General features: G+C 42.0%; 2 protein-coding genes across 4 annotated transcripts in view; one reads left to right on the top strand and one right to left on the bottom strand.

The window, feature by feature from the left end:
• The window catches only part of dhrs11a (dehydrogenase/reductase 11a), a 52595-nt gene extending 29237 nt beyond the window's left edge, over positions 1-23358 (top strand). The window contains exons 6-7 of one of the 2 annotated variants that reach the window (XM_069912185.1): positions 481-546; positions 21628-23358. In XM_069912185.1, the coding sequence (XP_069768286.1) occupies positions 481-546; positions 21628-21645 (84 nt within the window). In that variant the 3' untranslated portion in view covers positions 21646-23358. Of the gene's footprint in view, positions 1-480; positions 547-3588; positions 8485-21627 lie in introns of those variants that run through there. The other variant, XM_069912184.1, reaches the window with a different exon arrangement.
• The window catches only part of LOC138750025 (sodium- and chloride-dependent GABA transporter 1), a 148763-nt gene that overhangs the window by 11088 nt on the left and 113615 nt on the right, over positions 1-24060 (bottom strand). Inside the window, exon 13 of one of the 2 annotated variants that reach the window (XM_069912182.1) lies at positions 16493-16904. The exons of the other annotated variant lie outside the window; for it this stretch is intronic. Within the exon in view, the coding sequence (XP_069768283.1) occupies positions 16770-16904 (135 nt within the window). The 3' untranslated portion in view covers positions 16493-16769. Of the gene's footprint in view, positions 1-16492; positions 16905-24060 lie in introns of those variants that run through there. 2 annotated transcript variants of the gene reach the window in all.

Raw genomic sequence — 24060 nt, 5'->3', positions numbered from 1 at the left:
TGTAAGGAGTTTGTACGTTCTCTCCATGGGGTTTCTCTGGGGGCTCCGGTTTCCTCCCACCATTCAAAAATACTGAGGGTGTAGGTTAATGGGGTGTAAATTGGATGGTACGAACTCATGGGCTGAAATGACCTGTTACTGTGCTGTATCTCTCAATTCTTTAAAAAGTTAAAAATGTAATGGTTTTTAACCTTCATTTTGTGCAGCAACTTTGTGCGTAGAACCTTACTGATGATCTTGAATCCCTTATAGTGTTCTTTCTTAAACTTAACCTGTTTCAAAAAAGAAATTACTGATTGTGCAAAATTATGCTGGCTTGCTATCAAATCAGGTTTTCAAAAATCCAATAGTTTGGTCAATGAGGAAAGGCAAGTTTTCTCAGTTTTGTTTATCAGTGTGGACTGGGAAGGGAAACGAGCATTTATAATGATTAATGTCTGTTGCACAACTTCAGATTTATTTGAGTTTGTTTTTCTTCAGTGTCTGAAGGCAGAGGATGTGGCCAATGCAGTTGTTTACATCTTGGGTGCACCATCCCACGTTCAGGCAAGTGGCAATTTGCTTTCACATAACTAAGGCTATTTCATTGCTATTTCATTGTTTTAAGATTATCTTTCCAGTCTCTTTTCAATGGCAATTGTACTTTTACCTTTTTAGTATAGTCTATGTTCCCATGAAAATTCACAAAGAAATCACTGAACACTGGAGAAATTGTAATATGACCGAAAGTATAGATGAAATAAGATTTGAGCAAGTTTTTAAAGCCACAAGGCTTTAGAAAATTTGTTTAAAGAACAGTGCTTTTGTGTTCAAGAACTACAAATGAATTGCAAAGTCGAGAGTGAAGGATTGTTGTTGGAATGAGTGATGAGCAGATGGTGTAGTGGTAAGGATGGATGTTTAAATGAAGCTAAATTCAGGAGTAATGCAAATACAAGTGGATTTATTTTTCGTATGGTATAGAAATCTAAACTCTTCCCTGTGCTCCAAGTGTTGACTTTGTGCCTTTACTACCCAAACTACAACCCCTTTCATTAAAAGCCTCACATCATTTCCTTTGCTAATTCTTTGCTGTAACTGCATGTGCTATCACAAATAGATTCTTGAATATGGTAGTAATGGACTAACAAGCTTGTACTACCAGTGGACTAACAATTGCTACTGGTGACTTAGAATGTGGTGCATTAAGTGATGACACATTCAAGGAGCTGAAAAACTGAGAAAATTAGAGAAGGATTGGAAGTAGTACTGGGGTTGATCATAATGGTTTTTGATCTTTCTTTGAAGTGATTTCCTGAAATATTCTTGTAAGTCTTCTCTGCTTCCAACAAAGGTTTATTAAAAGGCAGCGGAAGCTGTATTCAGAGCTGCAAGTTCAGTTTTACTAAAGCCCTGCAAAGATGCAACAAGTCTTCCTTTTGTACTCAAGAATTTCATATATGTCACATTCTAAATGTAGTATAATAAAACCTTTACCTTTTTTTAAAACCATCTCTCTTGCATAAGAATCATCATTTCATTTACTATCTGTAGTGACTTCCTATGTCTCAGGGCGCAGTGTAGTTAGTAGATTTGCTGTCTTGCAGGTCCAGTGGCTCGTTTGTTCATGACTCCGGTATTGTTTATGTGAACTTTACATTATTTCCTCAGGCTTTTTGAGCATGAAATAAGGTTTAATTCTCACCACAAAAAAAACCTGAATAAAATAAGTCATTCGGCTTTGAAAATTTCAGGTAAATGAGGATTTCTGATATTCCAAAAAAACGTTCAGATAAATGAGGATTATGGATAATCGGAATTCTACTGAGGTTGAAAATGGCAAAAAGGCCTGCAGGAAGCAATATGAAAATAGCAGTGATAGGAAAAAGAGCAATCCTATAGAACAGAAAGACAAGCTGTTTGCGAAACTGGACAGTGGTGCTAGTGTGAGACATCTTGCAGAAGAGTATGGTGTTGGAACGACCACCATCTATGACCTGAAGGAACAAAGATAAACTGTTGAAATTCTGTGCTGACGGGTAATGAACAGAAGTTAATGAAAAATAGAAAAGCCCTGTTAATACTGCAGAAAAAGCGCCTATAAATGACATAGCGAAAATGTGTGATGGACTTCTTGAAGGACGAGAGTAGAACAAGAAATCATGTCAGTTTATAAAGTCAGGGAGACTTCTAAGATTAAAAAAAACATTGTTAATGAGACAGATGGCACTGGAGGAAACATTTGAAAAAGCCATCGAGGAGAATTTCTAGTGTTTGGTGCTACATTTATCTTCTTTTGTAAGCAGAGATCTTTTTTTTTTTGCTAAGTACTAAACATCATTTAATGTAAATTTTCCACTCAAAGCCTGCAGTTGGTTGTTCTTTGTTGTTGTTTAACCACTGATACAGGCATTCTGCCAATACTACTCTGCTGTTTAGTTCCATTGTTCTAAAAACCGAAAAAACATCCAATAACTGAAAAAGTCTGGTCCCAACTGTTTTGGAGATGTGCTATATTGTGGTAATATGCATAATGGAATCTGTGCAGTACTTGCCAGATTTAAAAGATTTCTGAAATTGGTCGTCTTTCCCAGGAGTCCAACAAGTAATCCTTTCTTTCCAGTAAAAATCCAACCTCCGAAATGCTATTAATCTCTGAAAGGAGAAAATGACGGAAATACTCAATGGAGTTTCACTGGAACATCTACAGGTGCTGTGATTCTATTGAGTATTGCCATCATTGGATAAGACAGCATCTGTGGAAACACATATAACATTTCAGGTTGATGGCATCAGGCTTGAAATATTAACTTGGTTTCCATTTTTCAAGATGCTGCCTGATATGCTGTTTCCAGTACAGGTGCCTAACCTCTCATCCAGGATCGTTTTTTAAAAATTCGGTCCCTTTAAGCAAATGCGATGTTTCAAAATGGCAACAAAACAGGGACACGGGGTGTTAAATGAATTTCGATAAATAAATACCATTAAAGACCATAATATCACTAGCATGGATTTTTTAAAAAATTTTAAAGTAAAACTTCAAAATAAAACTGGCTCTGATCCCCGTCCTCGTCCCTGCCCTCTTACCTTAGGTGGAAAGGTGACCCTTGACCCCGAGTACCCGGTGGAAGAGAAGCAAGCAGCAGAAATGTGGGAGCAATGGCCATCTTCCTTACCCATAATTCCTCATGGAGCTGGAACCGCTCTGGTGACGGGCCGGTGGTGGGGCTGAAGGGGAGGGGGGGTAGGGGGCGGGGAGGGGGAGACTGGGAGCTTGGAGCAAGGCGGTCAGGCATTTCCATTACCAAAAAAGTGCCAGTTTTTGGAGATTGCCAGTATTCGGAATCCCAGATAAAAGGTTAGGCACCTGCACTTGATGTTTGTTTCACAATTCCAACATTTGTAGTTTTTATTTTCATGTCTATTGAGGAGGTTGTAATTCCATTATATATTTGGTTTCTTTTTACAGGCTAAAATATTTTGATCTGTATTCGATCTTTGATCATGAAAAACTCTTTCACTTAAATACTAATAATTCAAGCTCTGAATGGTTACAGCTCTCCTGTGTACTCGTTTTATTTAGCTGACTATTTTTCGTTTTGATTTTAGATTGGAGATCTTCAAATGAGGCCGACAGAGCAGCTATCATAGCAGCATAAGGAGCAGTGTAGCATGGGTTATGGCACGAAAAAACTCTGCCGGACAGTTTTTTTTTTAAACAGAATGCAAAGAAGTGTTTCTGGGATCGAATGACCTGTTTTATTAGGTCATTTGCCGAAGTTTGTCCTCTCTTTGCGCCAGATTTTATTTGCCATTTCTATACAATCTCTGCATTCGGAGCAGAACATGTTGTTTCATCTTATTTTGTGTGTGTCTCTCTCTGAACTGCTGCAGATCCTTTTACTGTCGCAGTAAAGGTACATCAGTGTGTGAAGGGTGAGTGGAGAAAATAATGCTATCCAGCTCTGAGATTTATTGTTGTTAAAATGAGCTGTGTGACCACATGTCTGCTGATCTCCCAACTGGTTTGCACTGAAAATCCATTTGGTGAAGATGAATGAAAATATAAACTTTTCAAAGGAATTATTTTGAAGGTTGTGATTGAAAATTGGTTGTCATAGATAACTAGGTCTCGTTGCTATTAGATTTAATTGTTTTTATTGCTGCTTCATTATGGATTAGAATAATATTACAGACCAGGAAATAGGTTTGTCTAGTTTATATGTAATTTTTTTCCAAGGAGAAACTGAGATTAGAAAATGATATATCAATGATAAGGTCCAAAATTTTTAAATATTCTTGAGTTTAAAATTTAATGGTCTCTTTTTGGTTTATTTTCCTAACTGAACAGATCGAGTTCTGTGAATATTAACTACACCCAGAGGCTCATTGAGTAAAATTGTTCCATGGCCCTCATCATTTTTGCCAAAAATTAAAAGGATTTTTTGGTAGTTAATTTCATTGAAATTGAAATTTGTGTCCACTTCAGAAACCTCAATATAATTTGTGGGTCTGCTTGCTGATACTTTTTGGGGTTTTGTTTTCATTTCAATCTCATAACAAAGTTGTTGCCTAATTAATGCCATAAAATACTTCTAGATGTTCACTATAATTTAAGGCTGCCAAACATCTAATCAATATTTTGATTTTCAAACTAAATGGTGATTGAACAAATCTTACTATTTAATTTGTTCAGCCTTGATATTTCTAAGGGACGCCATCATTATTTTAAGAGACCATCGTACATACACTGGTGCAGTGGTTAAATGTGAATAATTGGTTTCTTGCATACTGAGCCAATTTCAGAAACTGTTTTCCAAACATCTGACCACTGCTGATTCGGATGCTAATTTGGGGTAATGTTTACGTATCCTTAATCCCTTAGTCAATAGTTTAAAGAGAGAACTTTGTGTGAAAGGGTTTGAAATCCCATATCACAGTTATAATTTGCATCTTGCATAAATCTCTGCTAAATTCCATTAATTCCAGTGGATAAATTACAGACTTGTTTCTTAAGATTGGCTCAGCGTCCTGTTCTGAAATTTTGAACGTTGGGAACCAATGTCATAAAGTAACACTACCACTTTAACATGTGCAGCCCATATGAACCTCTCAAGGTGAAACCTAATCGATTTATGTGTTGTATTTATTCTGCAAAATTAGCTTCAAGTCACTAACAGGCTACTTGTTATTTGCTGGAATGGTGGCACATTTAACCATAGTGTGCAGGTCTAATGTGAACTTTCTGCTCTGAGCTACTAAGCTCTGTATGTAAATCACGTGTAACATTTTAGAAACAGTTTTCCCATGAACTGCAATGTTTATGCACTGAGGCATGAATCAGATTGTGGAGAATGTAACCATGATCTTACCTTTATACCCCTTTTTTCCTCCCATCTTCTCTTGAAAGTGCAGACAGACGAACTGGATGGGAAATTTTTGCTTGGGTTTCTGATATTGATCATTACCTATTCATCCTGGTGGCAAAGTATGTGGTCAGTGGGTAATTTTTGTGTGTTGAGAGAAGTTCTCAACGGTGGGGACAGAACAATGGAGGATAAAGTAGAGATTGATCATTACTTGTGTCTAAAGCTAGAAACTGCCACTACTTGATTTTTCTGTTGGGAGTGGGATCAGCCTATACAGCTACCAACCAATTATACCCTCATCTGATGTTTAGATGAACTTTTTTTTGCTGACATAATTGGGTCATGATTCATACCAGGAACATGAGAAGGAACTTCTATTATTCTTTGATGTGCTATTCCCAAATTCAACCAATGATATAATTCTGTAAATAATATTTTAGATAATTAATTTGTCAAATATGGAGAATCATTTCTGCATTGTATAGCAGTCTCAACTGCATACTTTTCATATTTAAATATTTTTTTTTAGATATACAGCACAGTAACGGAGTTAGGCCCATGCCGCCCAATTACACCTGATTGATCTACAACCCCCGGAATGTTTTGAATGGTGGTGGGGGAAAATCCACACAGACACGAGGACGTGCAAACTCCTTACAAACTATGTGAGATTTGGATTCCAGTCCCTGGTGCTGTAACAGCTTTGCGCTAACCATGCAATAGTTCAGGAAAACTGCAGAATTCCATTTAATTGTTCATGGCCTCTCAATAAATAGACATTTTTCATGGTAATACTGAATAGTTATCCATGCACTTATTGTTGAAGAAGGGAAGATTGTATTGATAAGGCTTTGAGCTAATGGCCCAATCCTGCTTATTACTAACAATGTTGTACATCCTTCTCAACCTCCTCTTGGATAAATTTTAGGTATCTTTCACTTTCTGTTGACTGCCATTGCCCCCTCCACCCTGAACAACAGCATGTACTCAACTCCATTAGCAAATACCCTGTGATATTTAAAAAAAACACCGCATGTTCAAATGAATAATTAAGTGGTCAAATAGGAAGAAGAATTTTTCCTGTGCTGTTCTTGAAAACCAATTTTTCTAAAATTCAGCACGTCTACAAAATGTATTGACTTTTTTTGTTTATGTAGTCTTAATCTAACACTAAATATGCAGATGAAATACAATTGTAAGCATATGTGAAGAATTTTAACTGTGAATGAGTCCCATGGTTTTTGGTAATAACAGTAATACCTCATATGTTTCTGTAAGGCAACTAGATTTTATTTTAATTTGAGCACAGTTTTGTGATGGTTATTTGGAAAAGATCAAATGTAACATGAGAAACCTGGGTTGTGAAGTGCCATGGTTACCTAAAACTGCACACTTTGGTTAAATGTGCCACCATTCCTGGTATGACCTGCTGATATTGATGCTCAACCAGTTGAGATTCAATATTGTGGAGATTGGGACAATGGAAATTATGGGCTTTTAAGTTTTACTTTGTTGTTTGACAGCCCAAGTGATGTTATTGCACATATAATTGAAGTTAAAGGCCAATTGATATCACGTTCTCCAAACAGTTGAGTGCGTACAGTGAAACCTCGTTAGAATGAGATTCGTTTATAGCGCGGGTGTCTGTGGGCCCCAAATCTTGGTGCCAGGCTAACAGCCACAAACTTATGACTCATTTACACGATGTGTGTGTTAATATGTGCAGTTTAAAGGTCTTATTATAGGGTTTGAGTCACAGTTTTCTGTTTTCCTGCTTCCTGAAGCACGACATATATGCATCTGTTCCGTGACTCAGCTGTTACGCGGTATGAAATCTTGGAACCCCCAACTACCGCGTTCTAACGAGGTTTTACTGTATTACATAGTGATCACAGTGAATTAGGAGCAAGTACAAAAATAATAGCTGCAAAGTTTGAAGATGCCTAGATTAGCGATATTCTGAGAATCAAACTATGATCCAATGCCACTGTGACATGCAGAGCGATGCACCAGGTTTAATTTTTGGAAGATTTCCTAGCATTGATTGTTTAGTAAAATCCATATTAACTGCTGGTTATACATTTTAAATATAATTCTGTGCCACATAGTTAATCGATGCTCAAAACCCAGAAGTTACCTCTAGCTCAAGGATTTTTAAAATTCTGTTCAGCCTTTTTTTTCTTGGTAGTTCAGACATTTTGACTTACAAATTACAAAACCCTAATTCTACAGGAAAATATACAAAATAGTGCAAAACACAAAAGTGCTGGAGAAACTCAGCAGGTTACGCAGCATCAATAGGAAGTAAAGGGTAGCCAATGTTTTGGGCTGAGCCCTTTAAGCTATGGGCAAAAAGCAGCAGGCATCTGAGTAAAAAGGTGGGAGAGGGAGGAAGGGGCACAGGCTATAACAGGTAAGAGGTAACTTCTTACCTGCTAATCTATGCACCTTCCTCTTCTTTCCCCCTTTTTATTCGGGAGAGTGTCTGCTTTTTTGCTCATACTTTGACGACCAAAATGTTGCTTACCCTTCACTTCCTAGTGATGCTGAGTTTCTCCAGCCCTTTTGTGTATGGCACTCTCGTTTCCTTGCCACAAGACCAGACAATATATCTCAAGTCCAACTCATTTCTGTTTAAATCCTCCTGCCCTTTGATCTAATCACCTTTAAGTCATTAAATAATCCAAAATTTTTACTAATTTAATGCTGGGTTGTCTACGTTAAGCTCTCAAAGTGTAAAATCAGAATAAATTCTACTTCAGTTATGTTTGCCACTTGCAGCTTTATGCATGGGGTTCACAAGAAAAGACCCAGGGTAGATGTAAGATGAGTACTCACTCGACTATGGTCAGAAGACAAAAGTGGCAGCAAACCTGTGTCCATATAGAAATATCTTTATGATGAATGATTGTGTTTTAATGCTATCAAATTTCAACTTCCGGCATGTGTTTGCTTGGTTTAAATGATAATACTTTTATTAACATTTGAAGTTTGTTTCAAGTAAGCCGGTGTTTTACAATAATTATTTAATCACCACCCATTGTACTGTTTCTGTAGTTAACTGATGCTGCTAAATTAACAAGAAATATTATGTATTATTTGAGTCATTATATAATAAATAACCTCCATTATGAAACTTAGTCTTGTTGAATAATGTGAAATTGCAAGATCTGATCATTAGACAAGGAAGAATGCTTTATTTGCAATACAGTGATAACAAACAGCTTTTTAAACTTGACTCCACGTGCTACGATAGCTTGTGTGGAACCATCATGAAGTATTAATTTGATGTTATTTGCCTAGTATTCTGTTTAGAATCAGGCAAACTTTGTTATTTTGAAAATACAAGGAAGATTCGGTTGAGGTCAAAGCTTTTAGCGAATAATGGGCAGAAATGCTAGGGTTTCCTTTCTCTACTGCATTTATAAAACTTTTCATAATCTTGTATGCCTTGAAAGTGCAGATGTTGTCCATGACCTCTGATCGATAATTGAAAGGCATAATTGCCTCTGAGGTGAGAAACAGTATACATCAATGCTCAACTGCATTAAAATGAAGAGTATATCAAATTTAAGGTGACTTTAAAAAATGTAATATTATTGTTATTTGTCAACATAAAACACAGGAGCAGAAATAGGATGTTCAGGCCATTGAGTCTGCCTTCTCCCCACAACCTTTATTACCTTGGCTAATCAAGAACCTAGCAATCTCTGCCTTAAATACAACCAGTGACCTGGCCTCCACATCTGCCTGTGGAAACAAATTCCACAGATTTACTACCTTCTGGCTGAAGAGATTTCTACACATCTCTTCTAAGCAGACACCGTTCAATTCTGAAGCTGTGCCCTCTTCCCACCATGGGAAGCAACCTTCTACTCCACCCATGCCTTTCAACATTCAAAATGTTTCAATGAGATTCCCCCTCATTCTCCTAAATTCCAATGAATACGGGCCAAGAGCTGTTAAATACTTCTCACGTGATAACTCCTTAACTCCCGGAATCATCCTAATGAACCTCCTTTAAACCCTCTCCAACGTCAGCACATCTTTTAAATGTGGAGCCAAAAAAGGACTCATTATACTAGTGATTTTTAACAGTGCTTTATCAAGCCTCAACATCACAGCCCTGCTCTGGTATTATATTCTACTTGAAAGGAATGCCAGCATTGCCTTGGCCGCCTTCACCACCATCTCAACATGCATGTTCACCTTCAGGCCATCCTGGACGAGGACTCTCGGGGCCCTTTATAACTCCAAAGCCAGTTAGTATTTACTGGTCACAATGCCATTTATTCCAATCTCAACGTATTTTATAGCTGCCTGCATTAACTTTCCCTTCCAGCCTATTGGGCCACAAATAATATCCTGATGAGATGTGTCAATTTCATGTGTTACAAAGGATGCCATGACTGCCGTGTCAGAAGGCATTCAATGTAAAGTGCTTGATCAGAACAGCTACATTTATGTCACAACAAGTCTATCCTCAAATTTACAAATTAATCCCCACCTTAAAGCATAGGCCTAAGCTCTAAAAACAAGAGATCCCATTTACTAATTGATATTTCATCATTTATGATGATTTTGTATTTCCTACCTCTCAGTTTTCCAGTGCCTTGTTTATGCTTTTAGGTTCTGAATGATGCATACCCTAATCCCCAGATATTTTCAAATGCCCTTTCTTTAAAGTTTAATGGAAAGAACCACAAGATGCCGACTTGCCTACGGTCCTTTGTCCTCTTCCTTGAGGTTCTCCTCTTATTACACCATAGAATCTAATCTCTTAACAGTTTAATGTCATCTAGATGTGTCCAATTATAATGTCACAGAAATCCATACTTGTGTTCATAGCCTTGTCAAGATAAAGTGATGCTAGGGTTTCCCTTTTCTACTGCATTTATAAAACTTTACATAATCTTGTATGCCTTCAAAGCACAGATGTTGTCCATGACCTCTGATTGATAATTGAAAGGCATAATTGGGTGATAAAGGCAGAGAACACTGCATGACAAGTTAACTATAATAGTTTAAGTGGAGGATGGAATTGTATCAAAACCAGAAGAGCAGCTGAACCTCTCAAAATTTTCACATTGAGACATTCTGCATGATAACAGCCTATTTCAGCCCACGCCACCCAAATACACCCAATTGACCTACAACCCCCTGATGTTGGCCCAGCTCTAAAATGGGGGCCCACTGGAAGCTCTTTGCTTCCAAAAGCTACTCGTGCTTCACATCAAAATTCACTTTGTGAATTTTTGGTACCAGTTAAAAAATTTGAAGTATGAAGAACATCGGCAGATGTTGGGGCCTAGTGCAATAGAGTAGAAGTCCGAAAATCTGGACTACTCGGGGACTGGATCGGTCTGGATTTTCTGGATTCTTGGGCAATACTTTTAAAATTCAAATTTAAGGAGAAATAAAGATGAGATGATCATGTAAATTTTGATGGCTTATTCATTATCAAATGCAGCATGCTTCATTTAACAAAATAAAATTATAGAGTAAAATCGTCACTTGTTGGCACTGTACTTCTGCGGCACTTAAGCACGCACACAAAAGCCCACTAAATTTTAAAAGTTTGAGAGTTTTTGAAAAATCTGGATTCTCGAGTGGTCCGAATTTCTGTCATCCAGACATTTGGACTTCTACTCTATACAGAAGCACTGGAGAAACTCAGAAGGGCTGCGCAGCATCCATAGGATGTTAAAGGCGGTCGAAGGGCTCAGGCCCAAAACATTGACAGCCTTTTCCTTCCTGTGGATGCTGCGTCACCCGCTCTTTGGTTTCTCTGCAATCGCGTGAAATCTGCGGTCCTTTGAATCACCATTTTGAGACGGGTGAGCACACAGCTTCGGAATATTGGAGAAATTTTGTCCAAAGATTTGGCATATAGAAGGCTGATGTAGTGGAGTTTTGTGTTCTTATTTACCTATTCTGTTCCAGTTCAACCAAACAACTGGTAGAAATATCTGCCCCAGCTGTTGGTTAATCTGTCCAATCAACCTGAAAACTTCATAACAATCTAAATTTAACTGGATCTGAACAAAACAAAAAAACCCAAAAATTGTTGAAGACATTTTGCTTTTATACAAATTGCTTTAAAATTCAATCTTTCGTGATCAGCATTTATCATTATTAGCATGTGCTGTCTGGTGTTTTGCACAAGACACCAGGTGTCGTAAATTGTTAGGTTGCACACTTTGCTTTTGTAGTGTTTACAATCTGAATTAAAGTAGCTTGCCGCACTTTTAACTGGCGAGTAAAAAGATGAAGAAAATATGAGGAGAGACAATATTACGCGACACAGATGCCCGAACCTGTTTCACTGCTTAATTTAATAGCTGAGCGATGATCTTGTTCAATAGGAACATCTGCAGGCAGTACTGGCAGTTGCAATACACAAACGCTCTAGAGGAACTCAGCAGGTTACATAACATCTAGAGGAACTGACAAAAGGCAAAGGAGGAAAAACCCAACCCCAACCCACCAATTTTCCCCTGCAACCGTGTCCGCCTGCCCCGCATCGGACTTGTCAGCCACAAACGAGCCTGCAGCTGACGTGGACTTTTACCCCCTCCATAAATCTTCGTCCGCGAAGCCAAGCCAAAGAAAGAAGATAGGAAGTAATAAAAGTTTCTGTCCTGAAAAATAGATCATGGGTGGGAGGGTTGGAGAGAAAAAAATGATAGGGTAGGGTCAGAACAAATCTAATGGGGAGAGGGCCAGAAACTGACATTCGAAAACTCTCGTGGGGGGGCGCACATGCTTATATCGCCTGTTGACACTTGTGCTGCAGGTCAGGCAAGCACAATAACTCATTTAGGGGGGGCAAAGCCCACAAATGCTCTTACCTCCCCCCCACACACCGACACTAGGATAAGGTGAGGAGTAGCTCCCTGAATGAAGGGGGAAGGGATGGGGAGATGGGGTGGAGAGATGCCATTCCACATTTCTAGGCTTAAAGTGAAGCAGGGTGGCGGCGGAGTCAATTGTATTATTTAAGAAAAGGTTGGACAGGTATATGGATGAGAAGAAGATGGAGGGTTATGGGCATTGTGCAGGGAGGTGGGACTAGAAAGGGGTGTTTGGTTCGGTGCGGACTAGAAGGGCCTAATGGCCTGTTTCCGTGCTGTAATTGTTATGTTATGTTATGAAAAGGAGACAGAGGGATAGGGAAAGAAGCTGACGGGAGGGGTTTAACAGAAACAGGAGGTCTATGTTAATGTCATCTGGTTGGAGGGTGCCCAGATGGAATATTAGGTGGTATTCCTCCAATTTTCTGACATTAAGTCCACAGACTACAACAGGCTTTAATTAGCTTAAACATACACACCAGTCTCTGTATCTTTGCTGGTTCTACGTGTCTCTGAAGGGGCCGGCTCAAGTCTTTGTATGGGCCGGTGATTGACAGCCAGCAGGTGGGGTCAGCCTCCCAGGTTGCCTACCTGCAGGTACAATGGTTGCCCCCTGTGGTAGGAGTGCGGCCAGTGTAGCGGTTGTAACACCACGTCTTGGTTTGGCAGTGCATGAGACCCAGAGTAGATATGTTGGAATGGGAATGATGTGCGGAATTAGGAAGGTTGGCCACTGGGAGGTTCCTGTTTTTTTCTGCAGGAAAAGCAAAAATGCTCAATTAAACTATCTCCCAATCTGCGTCCAGTCTCACCAATGTAAAGGCTGCCACAACGGGAGCACCAGATGTTGCTTCAATTTGGGACCCTGAATGGTGGTGAGGCAGGAAGTGTCGGTGCAAGTCTAGCATTTCCTATGGTCACAGGAGTAGGTACCAGGATTAACGAGAAGGCATGAGAGGACGAGGGAGTCACAAAGAGAATAGTCCCTGTGGAAAGAGGGAAAGATGCGTCTGGTGGTGGGATCACATTGTAGGTGGTGGAAATTGCAAAAAATGTTGGATGCGGAGGCTGGTGGGGTAGCAGGTGAAGAAAAGGGGGAAATCCTGTCCTTACTGCATCTTGGGGGCAAGGGGGTCAAGTAACAGGAACCTCCCAGCAGCCAACCTTTCTAATTCCGCACATCGTTCCCACACCAACATATCTACTCAGGGCCTCATGCACTGCCAAACCAAGGCATGGTGTTACAACCGCTACACTGGCCGCACTCCTACCAGCCTACAACAGGGGGCAACCACTGTACCTGTAGGAGTTGGAGGAGGTGCAGCAGGGGAGAGCTAGGCTTTTTTAAAGGAGGACTTCTTAGATGTTCTGGAATGGAAGACCTAATCCTGGAAGTAGATGCGGCAGAGGTGGAAGGATTGAGAGAAAGGAATAGAATCCTTGGAGGGGGAAATGTGCAAAGAGGTGTAGTCAAAATAACTGGGAGTTTGTAAGTTTGTAGAAAATTTCCAAGATGGAGACAGAGATTGAGAAGATGTGAGTGAGAAAACAGGTTTGGTAGGTCTCAAAGGCAAGGACTCTGGACACAATTTTGGTAGGGAAGGATTTTATTTATAGAAGGCAAGTGTGGGAAATAGTAACAGATGCAAAACACACACACACCCCCAGTTTACAGTAGTCATGGGAAAGTAATAGTAGCACTGAAGTGCACATACAATTCATAATGAATGTGGGGAAAATAGCCTGGGAACAAAATATTCACACACACACACTGAACTGGTACATACAATGATCAAGGAAAAATCACTACAATGTCCCACCACCCCTTGACTTAGTGCAGGCATGGCTCTATGCTACAAGGGACACTAATTAAATGCTCCCAGCCCTTTTAATAGTGCACACCTTACCAACAGTTTCTCCAGTGCCATTCCACATTTCTAGGCTTAAAGTGAAGCAGGGTGGTCCCAAGCTGGCAAAGAAGGAGAACAAAGAACACATCCACCTTTATAGTGCTGGAGGTTCCAGCCCAGGTCATTAGCCAGGTGTTAGGAGGGTTAATCCATTTACAACAGCCAATGGCCCAAGGCCAAGTACAGGCAGGCTGGAGAGTCCAGTCAAAGTAATTTACATGGGCCCATTGGCAAGGTGTGGACTAATGGATGGGACGGAACCAAACCTTAATGGGCAGCTGGTGTGTCCTCCGACTAGGTAGGGGGCAGTGCTGTCATGTGACAACCAGAACCCTTCCCAATACAGAAGGAGGAGAGTGTTGCAAGATATGAACCAAGTGAATTTGAGGTTGGAGCTAAAGTTAGCAGCAAAATGAATAAAGTTGACCAGCTCATCTTGGGTGCAGGAGGTCGCACTAATGTAGTGAGGAAGAGTTGTAGAAGCCTTGCCTGTATAGGCTTGTAGCATACATGACCAATGGCTTGGAGAAAATTATTGAAGATGAGAACAAGTTCTGCCAGGTGCAGGAGGGTGGTGTTACTGGTGGACTGATTTGGTCTCTTATTGAGAAAGAAGCAAATGGCTTTGAGACCTTCTGTATTGGATATGGTGGTGTATCAAGATTGGACTTCCATAGTGAAAATGAGGTGGTCGAGTCCAAGGATGGAGGGCATCTGATATATTTTGGATGTAGATAGGAAGGAACTGGACCAGGGATGTCAAAATGGAGTCAAGGAAAGATTATAATGGTTTGGATGCTGAAACTGCGCGTCTACCAGGGCAATTGTGTTTGTGGATCTTGAGTAGGAGATAGAACCGGATTCATGAGAAGGCATGAGAGGACGAGGGAGTCACAAAGAGAATAGTCCCTGTGGGACCATAGGAAATGCTAGACTTGCACCTACACTTCCTGCCTCACCATCATTCAGGGCCCCAAATTGGGGTTCAGAAACAATGAGATTTGAGGCTGTGGGAAGGAGAAGACTGGAAGTAACAGGATCAGATATGGTGGCTTGATGCTTCTTGGTGAAATTTTGTTCATGGGATGTAAGAGGTGATGTCTAGCAGGTGTCATCTGGCTTTGGCAAGGTAGAGGTCAGTGTACCAGACTACAAAGGCACCGCCTTAGTCTATGGGTATGATAGTGAGGTTGGCGTTGGTGAGGAGAGAGTGGAGGGCAGAGCATTCAAGGAAGTGAGATTAGAATAAGGGAAGGGAATGATTGTCGAAACCATTGATGCCTCGTGGCAGTTGGAAATAAAAAGATTAAAAATGGGTCAAATTCCAGAATGGGGTGTACAAGAGGAGGAAGAAGGCTCCGGTTTGGGCTGGAGATTTGACATGGTGCTGAGCAGAAACACAGAGGTTCAGAGTGCCTTGGAATCCCTGGTTTTTGAACACGTCATTGCAAAGCGAACTTCCAAAAATGAACAAACTCAGAACCGTCAGAACAGAGGTCAGGATTACGTGTACAAATGCTACAAGTGCAGCATCCAAATTTTGCTTGTTTTGCGAAGGATAATGTTTTGATTTGCTGTGTTTACTAAAGTCTGAACCAGGAACTTTGCAAATTTGTTCATCAGCCAGAAAAAAAAGCCTGTGGCACATTTCGTTTCCTTCTGGCTCCTTGACCTCTACAGATCCAGGGGTCCCCTCGGGGTACCTGGCAGCCGAGAGCACTGTGGACCTCATTCCTGTTTTCCCCACCCCGCCCCCTGCTCCTGGAATCTCCCCAGCAATGATCCTTCCTCCATTGACTGAACCAGCAGAAAACAAAACCACGCACGAATGAATGACAATAATTCAGGAGATCACCACCCAGTCCTCATCGAAGGATCAGTAATGGATTTCAAATTCTTGGGTGTCAACATCTCCAAGGATCTATCCTGGAGTCTCCATGTCGATGCAATCATGAAGAAGGCTCGACAGTGGCTATACTTCGTGAAGAGCTTGAGAAGATTCAGTATGTCACCAAAGACTCTTGAAAACATATAGGTGAACTGTGGAGAGTATGCTGGCTGGTTACGTCACTGTCTGGTACAGAGGGGCCAATGCACAGGACAGCAAAAAAAAACTCCAGAGGGTGGTTAACTTGGCCTGTGACATCATGGGCACAAGACCACTCCATCAAGGACATCTACATCAGGCGGTGTCTTAAGAAAGCCGCCTCTATCCTCAAAGACCCCCCACCACCCAGTCAGGCCAAGCCCTCTTCATTCTATTACCATCGGGGGAAAAAAGTACAGGAGCTTGAAGACGAGCGCTCGGTGGCACAAGGATAGGTTCTTCCTGCTACCGTCATATTCCTGAATGATCAATGAGCCACACACACTACCTCAGTTTGTCGTTTTCTTTCTCTTGCACAATTTTATTTATTTTGAAATGTGGTTTATTTGACGCTGCCGCAAAGCAATAAATCTTGCGACATGTTCATGACAATAAATTCTGATTCTGATTCTTTATTGAACTTTGGTGTAAAGCACCCGAACACCCCCTTTGGATATTCGCTTGCACCAAACAGCCCTGCTCTGATTGGAGTCAAATCTGGGAACCTGTGTTTCTTTTCATAGACATCCCAATGGAATCAGAGGTTCCATATTTCAAAGGGGCTCAAGAGTTAAACAAACATGTTATTTGATATTTCGATTTGAAGTGGGGGCGATGATCCCCCCATAGAAATCTTGTGCTCATCAGTTTTTGTGCATTCAGACGCGCAGGCAAGAGTCACAGGGGCGATTGATTTGGACAACCTCTGAAACAGAGACAGAATGAAAGGTCACTTTGGATCATTGTGAAGCCTTGGCTTTAAAACTATTTCAACCCTATTTATGGGTGGGACCCAAACCTATTGATTTAGGAAAGGGATTAGTTGTGTTTATTTAAGCATAATAAAACAGGGAAATTTTTTCCCCTTCTGGTCTTGGGTTCAGGTATAACTCAGAAACCTATCAAAGAGTTAGATTTCAAAGCAGATTTCAGAAGAATTCCCTCACACCATTCTAATATTTACATTTCTCTCTTAATCACGTACTAAATTCATAAATACAAACAAAATGATGAAAATGTTTAACAAATCATATAACCACACTGAACAGGCCAGTTCGGCCCTACTAGTCCATGCTGTAGCAAATCCCCACCCTCCTAGTCCCACTGACCAGCACCCAGTCCATACCCTTCTAGTCCCCTCCTATCCATGTAACGATCCAGTCTTTCCTTAAATCTAACCAATGATCCCGCCTCGACCACGTCTGCCGGAAGCTCATTCCACATCCCCCCCACCCTCTGCGTAAAGAAATTTCCCCTCATGTTCCCCTTATAATTTTCCCCCTTCAATCTTAAACCATGTCCTCTAGTTTGAATCTCCCCCTTTCTTAATTGAAAAAGCCTATCCACATTTACTCTGTCTGTCCCTTTTAAAATCTTAAACACTTCTATCAAGTCCCCTCTCAATCTTCTACGCTCCAGAGAAAAAAGCCCCAGTCTGCACAACCTTTCCCTGTAACTCAGACCCTGAAATCCTGTCAACATTCTCGTGAACCTTCTCTGCACTCTCTCTATTTTGTTTATATCTTTCCTATAATTTGGTGACCAAAACTGTACACAGTACTCCAAATTTGGCCTCACCAATGCCTTGTACAATTTCATCATAGCCTCCCTACTCTTGAATTTAATACTCCGATTTATGAAGGCCAACATTCCAAATGCCTTCTTCACCACACCATCTACCTGAGTATCAGCCTTGAGGGTACTATTTACCATAACTCCTAAATCCCTTTGTTGCTCTGCACTCCTCAATTGTCTACCATTCAATGTATATGACCTATTTAAATTTGCCTTTCCAAAATGTAGCACCTCACATTTATCTGTATTCAATTCCATCAGCCATTTCTCAGCCCACACCTCCAACCTTCCTAAATCACATTTTAATCTACGGTAATCTATCTCACTGTCCACAACACCACCAATCTTTGTGTCATCCGCAAACTTGCTTATCCAATTCTCCATCCCTACATCCAGATCGTTAATATATATAACAAATAATAGTGGACCCAGGACCGAACCCTGAGGAACTCCACTAGTCACCGGCCTCCAATTGGACAAACAATTATCTACCACTACTCTCTGACACCTCCCATCCAACCACTGCTGAATCCATTTCACTACCTCTTTATTTATACCTAATGCCTCCACCTTTTTTCCTAACCTCCTGTGGGGAACTTTGTCAAAAGCTTTACTAAAGTCCAAATAGACAACATCCACAGCTTTCCCTTCATCAACCTTTTTTGTAACCCCCTTGAAGAACTCAAGCAGGCATCTGTGGAGAGGGAAAGATGCAGTGTTTCAGGTCAAAGACATGGCATCAGAACTAGAAAAAAAAACAAATTAGATATCAAGAGAAGTGAAGGGAGGGGAAATAAAGTTGACAAGCAGTGGTGGTACAGGCTGAGAGAAGGTGGTGAAGGTTTGATGCCACAGATGCTCAGTCTGAAGGTGACATAAGTGGATGAGGGTGAATAAGGTGGGGGGGAGAGAGGGAGAAATGTCAGAGAATGAGAAAAATCTTTTTATAATTTGTTGTGCAGCGCTGCTCCGTAGGGCCCTGCCATCTGGCCCTCATGGCAATGGATCAATATAGGCTTTAAACAGTGTTTGTAAGTACACTCTTGTAACCCCAGAGGTCTAGGCCCAAGATGGTGTGCTGGGCAGCGGACGACGAGGGGTTGCTGACTCCGGGGTAACAGGGCAACCAGAAACCCACCCCACCCTGTGGAGAAGGAGAACCATGAGAACCATGGACCAGCGGCTGAAGGACCCACACAGCCTGCTGGCAACTCGTGGCTGAAGGACTTGCGTGGGCTGGCTCATGGGAACCAGGTATCGGAACGCGGTGTTGAGGACAAGAAGGGCTCCCGGCAATGCTCATGTCAACCCTTTGCCTTACAGCAGGCAGAAGATGAAATATATCATGTACTTTTTAAATATATTATCACGTGACAATAACTTTTGAACCTTTGATAATGCACACACTTAATGTTGGATTCTTAGGCTCAGAGGCTGGTTAGCGGAATGCTATTTAAAACATATTCACATGACAATAAAAGGAACCTTTAACCTTGTAAATACTCAGCAGATCATGTTGCATTTCTGAGGAGAGAAAGGCAGAGTTAATGTATAGATCGATGATCTTTCGGGAGAACAGGCATTTCTGATACAAACTGGTGGTAAGATGTTGATATTGATATCTCAACTTCCAATTGTCTTAAATTCCTGGGATATTGGCTTTCTTGCTGCAAAGAAGTAAAAATGGCTGAATGATGAAAGAAGGTGATCGTAATTCAAAGATGCTGTGAAAATAATAGGTAGAACAGTGATGGGAAATCTCCAGCTGAGACAGAAAGGGAGGAAATGAGGGGAATCCAAATGGGTACGAGGAATGTGATCTGGTAAAACCCAGACAGAACGACACAGCCAGGGAACAACGGTGAAGTGAGGGCACACAAAGGGAGGCACTGTTGATGTAGCAATTAGCGTGACGCTATTACGGCGCCAGCGACCGGGGTTCAAATCCAGTGCTATCTGTAAGGAATTTTTTCGACTTCCCCTAGTGTACCCGCACTGGGTTTCCTCCAGTTTCCTTTCAAAATGTATGGGGGGGGGCGGGTGGGTTTTGGGTTCATTGGGGTATTTGGGCGAGACAGGCTCATGGGCCGGAAGGGCCTGTTACCGTGCTGTGCGTCTACATTGAAAAAAATTCGAAGGGAAAAATAAGTTCTCCAAATTTCAACATGTTCAAAAAATAATTATGCAGCAAAAAAATTGCTGAGACCAGCACATTGTTGGCATATTTGTTTTAACATTTACCACTGTATTAGCAATCAGGATTGCTAAATATTGACCTAAAACAGAGAAGCCAGTCAGAACTTGGGAGAGGAAAGGATCTTAACATTCTGGTGTTGACTCGATTTTAACAGGAGGCCTGGAGATCACTTCTCTCTTTTTTATTTATTCTTTTTTAAAGCCCCTGGTATTTTCATTTCTTGTTTGTGATCTCAGAACAATCAAAATTATTAATATTTTAAATATTACATGAAGTGCATTGGGTGCTATTGAAGTAAATATCCTTAGGGTTTGAACCTGTGTGGTTGATTTGAATCAAATGCTTCAGCCTGCCTGGAACAGTGACATGGTGCCGCCAAGTGGCTGTTTGGGGAAGAATCTCCGTACCTTCATTTGGTCTCTGAATGGGGACATTATTTTTATTTTGTTCGGTGTTCTGATATTCTATGATACCATGTAAAAGTTGAACCCACCCCCCCCCCCCCCCACCTCCCTACTTTTGACCCGAAAATCTAGTATTTTCCATATATCAAGTGTAAAGGTCAACCCTAGTCTCTCACCTAGGCCCTGGCTGCCCACCTTGACCGCGGCCCTTCCCACCTGGGGCCAGCCACCCACCCTTTGGAGCTCCTGACACCTCGAACGCCAATTTCCCCACCTGGTCCCGGCCACCTGCCCATCGGAGCTCCCAACAACTCCGACAATGCAGATACTTAATGCAGTCAAAAAGTAGAAACCATATAATAGTTGATCCCATAAATTTAACATTAAAAAAAATGGTCTACAAAATTAGACTTTTACACACGTATCTACAGTACATAACTATAGATGCTCAAACAGCAAATTGATAGGTTGCTTCATCTCAGACCTCCTTGATACCCACTTAATTTGCATATTTGCATTCTGTCAGTTATATCTATCTCAGAAAGCCTTGAAATCTGATTACAGCCTGTGATGTCATGGGCACAAGACCACTCCATCGAGGACATCTTCATGAGGCAGTATCTTAAGAAAGCCGCCTCTATCCTCAAAGACCCACCACCCAGTCAGGCCACACTCTCCACTCTGTTACCATCGGGGGAAAAAGATGCTTGAAGATGGGTGCTCGATGGCTATATTAGCCAGAGTATATTGTGACTGACCATTCAAACGGGCAACATGATTTCTATGACAGGATACTGTACGTGATGATACCATCCCTGTGCAGTGTTCTGTTTAGAGATGTATCGGGGGATGGAGTTGGTTCTGCACTGGAGTGCGGCTAACTAAAATACTTATTAAAATAATGCTTTGGGCCTGCTCCTCTTCACCTGCTGTCCTCTCTTTTACTAGAACCAGATAGAACAAGGAAATAGATCCTTCGACCCATTGAGTCTCCGCTTACCATCAAGAAGCCATTCTTACCCATCTGATCCTCCTAGATTCATTTATACAGAAAGGACAATTTACTTACTTAACTACTTGGGTCGTGAGATAAATCAGGGACGCTTGGAGGAAGCCCTCAGGTAGAATGCACAAACTCCTCGTGGTCTGCACTGGATCGAATCAGGTTCAATGGCTCTGCAAGGCAGCAACTCTACCAACGGCACTGCTCTCATACAATTGGTTTATAATCTCCCTTTTTTCCTTACCCCCAGGGCCTGCCTGATCCCTGATTCTCATCCCTATCGCCAGAAAATTCTCACTATGCTGAAGAAAACACAAGAACCGCAAACAACGAGCAGCTGGAGAAATGCAGCGGATCAGGCAGCACGCAGGGCTAGTCGGCCGCCAGCTCGGGATCATATATTAAGAGCTTTGCAGCCCAGATTCCCATTGTGGCAGCACTGATGCAATGATCCCAGGGCATTCCCAGCACTTGCCTCTCCAACCAAACTCTAGGAAGGAAGAATGCACTGCACATTTTTAAAAAAACACGGGTAACAGCATTTACTGCACAACCCTCAATGTCCTTGAGAAGGTGGTCCTGAACAGCCATTTTGAAACACTGGAGTCCTTCAGTTGAGGGAACATCCAGAGTGCTGATGGGGAAAGGCAGGTCCAGGATTTAGACCCAAAGCCAGTTATTTAGTTGCACGTCTGGATGGTGTGATCTTGGAAGGGAAAGCTCCATATAATAGTGTTCCTTTGGACTGTTTGGTACTAGTTTAACGGGTTTTGGAGACGTCTACGTGAGTAGGAGCTGTGGATTTTGTTATGGTGTACCCTGTTTAGACATACAACCCAGTAACAGGCCCCTTTGGCCCACAGGCCATGTTGCCCAATTACACCAAATTGACCCCTGGTATTTGAACAGTGGGAGGAAATTAGATCACCACGCAGACACGGGGACAAACGTACCAACTCCTTACAGACATTCCGGATTCGACCCCCGTTCGCTGGTGCTGTAACAGCATTGCGCTAACCGCTATGCTAGCGGTGCCCCTGTTGCTGTGGACAGCTGGTGGCTGAGGGGATAGGATCCCACTCTGCTTTGTACTGAATGTTTCTTGAGAGCTGGTGGCATTGCACCTCCAGACAAGCCAGAGTCTTCCATTGCACTATTGTCCTGTGTGTTGTAGCTGAGGGGAGGGGCTGCGCAATCAATTACTCCAAAGGCTAGAAGTTCCCTGACTGATCGGTTTTTATCACCGTAAAAAGAAGGGACATCACACGTTGCTGACCCAAGACTCAAGCTTATTCTGGGGGAGGGGTTATGGCATTGCCACCTTAGTGGAAGTCAAGGGGGAGGAGCCAGGCATACACATACAAACAGTATTAATGGGGGTTCCACCACAGAAGGATTCTGGGATATCAGGAGATGAGTAGCTCACAGTTGACTCTCAGCTTCTGAGCTCCACGTGCAGCTATGGCAGTTACGTGACTGGTCTGTTTGCATCTCTCCTTACTGGTATCCCCCTCCTTGGTTGATGGTAGTTAGGACCTGATAATCAAAATGCCCTTGAGTGTCCAGGATAAAGGGCAGGACTTTCTTTTGTTGGAGCAGGCATTTTCAAGGCATGAATATTACTTGCTATCGATTGCCCGGCTGGGTGCAGGCATGGATCTCTTTGCTTGTCGAGGAGTTGTGATTGTAATTGAACATTATGCCGTCATCAATGGCCTTGAGAAGGAATGCACTGATAATGCAAGACACTGCCCCTGGGACCCTGCTCCGTGTTTGAGCAAATTGCAAGTCCGGACGCAAATCAAGTGCCCCCCATTCCGTTGTGTCATCTCGACTAGCCCATTCTTTCGCATGATGTAAAAATACAATGCTGGGGAAACTCAGCAGGTCAGTGACCTTTAACATGCAAAGATAAAGATACATAACCAATATTTTAGTCATCAAGGTATGAGCAAAATGTAAGCAGGTGCCTGAACAAAATGGTGAGGGGTCAGGGGTAGGCAGGAAGTAATAAGGGAGGGAGGAGGGAGGGCACACCAGCAAACAAGGAAGGGAGATGGCTCTGTGAATGAGGAAGGAAGGGGGTGGACATGTCTGTCCATGGCCTCGTACTGTCAAATCAAGACTGCCCATAATTTGGAGGAGCTGCACCCAATTCTGGGCACTCTCCATCCCGACGGCATTAACATCGACCTCTCCGGTTTCTGCTCGCCCACTCCCCCCTCCCTCTGCCTTCATTCCTCCAGCTCTTAATCCCCCTCCCTCTCCTTTCACAGAGCCATCCCTCCTCCCCTCTCCCTCCCTCATCCAGCCGGCCAGTGGGACTGTGGTCCTCCCCCTATCCTTCGCCCGCCACCCCCTCGCCCCCCCTACCATTTTGTCTGGGTGTCTGCCCACATTTTGTCATATCTCGATGAAGGGCTCAGGCCTGACACTGTACGACCTGCTGCGTTTCTCCAGCATTGTGTTTTTACTTCAATCACAGTGTCTGCAGATGTTTATGTTATACGCCTTTCACATGAAAATGTGGGCAGATGTCCAGACAAAATGGTGGTGGGGGTGGGGGGGGGGGGGGGGAAGGACTGCAGTCCCAATGGCAGGCTGGAGGTAATCTTCTGAGAAGAATTCCTCTTTTTCAGCTTTGTCCCCTTCCAATAACAACAAAAATGAAATGCATTTGATG

This window comes from Narcine bancroftii, chromosome 14 (assembly GCF_036971445.1).
Source record: "Narcine bancroftii isolate sNarBan1 chromosome 14, sNarBan1.hap1, whole genome shotgun sequence".
NCBI lineage: Eukaryota > Metazoa > Chordata > Chondrichthyes > Torpediniformes > Narcinidae > Narcine > Narcine bancroftii.
This window is presented reverse-complemented; position numbering and strand designations above follow the sequence as displayed.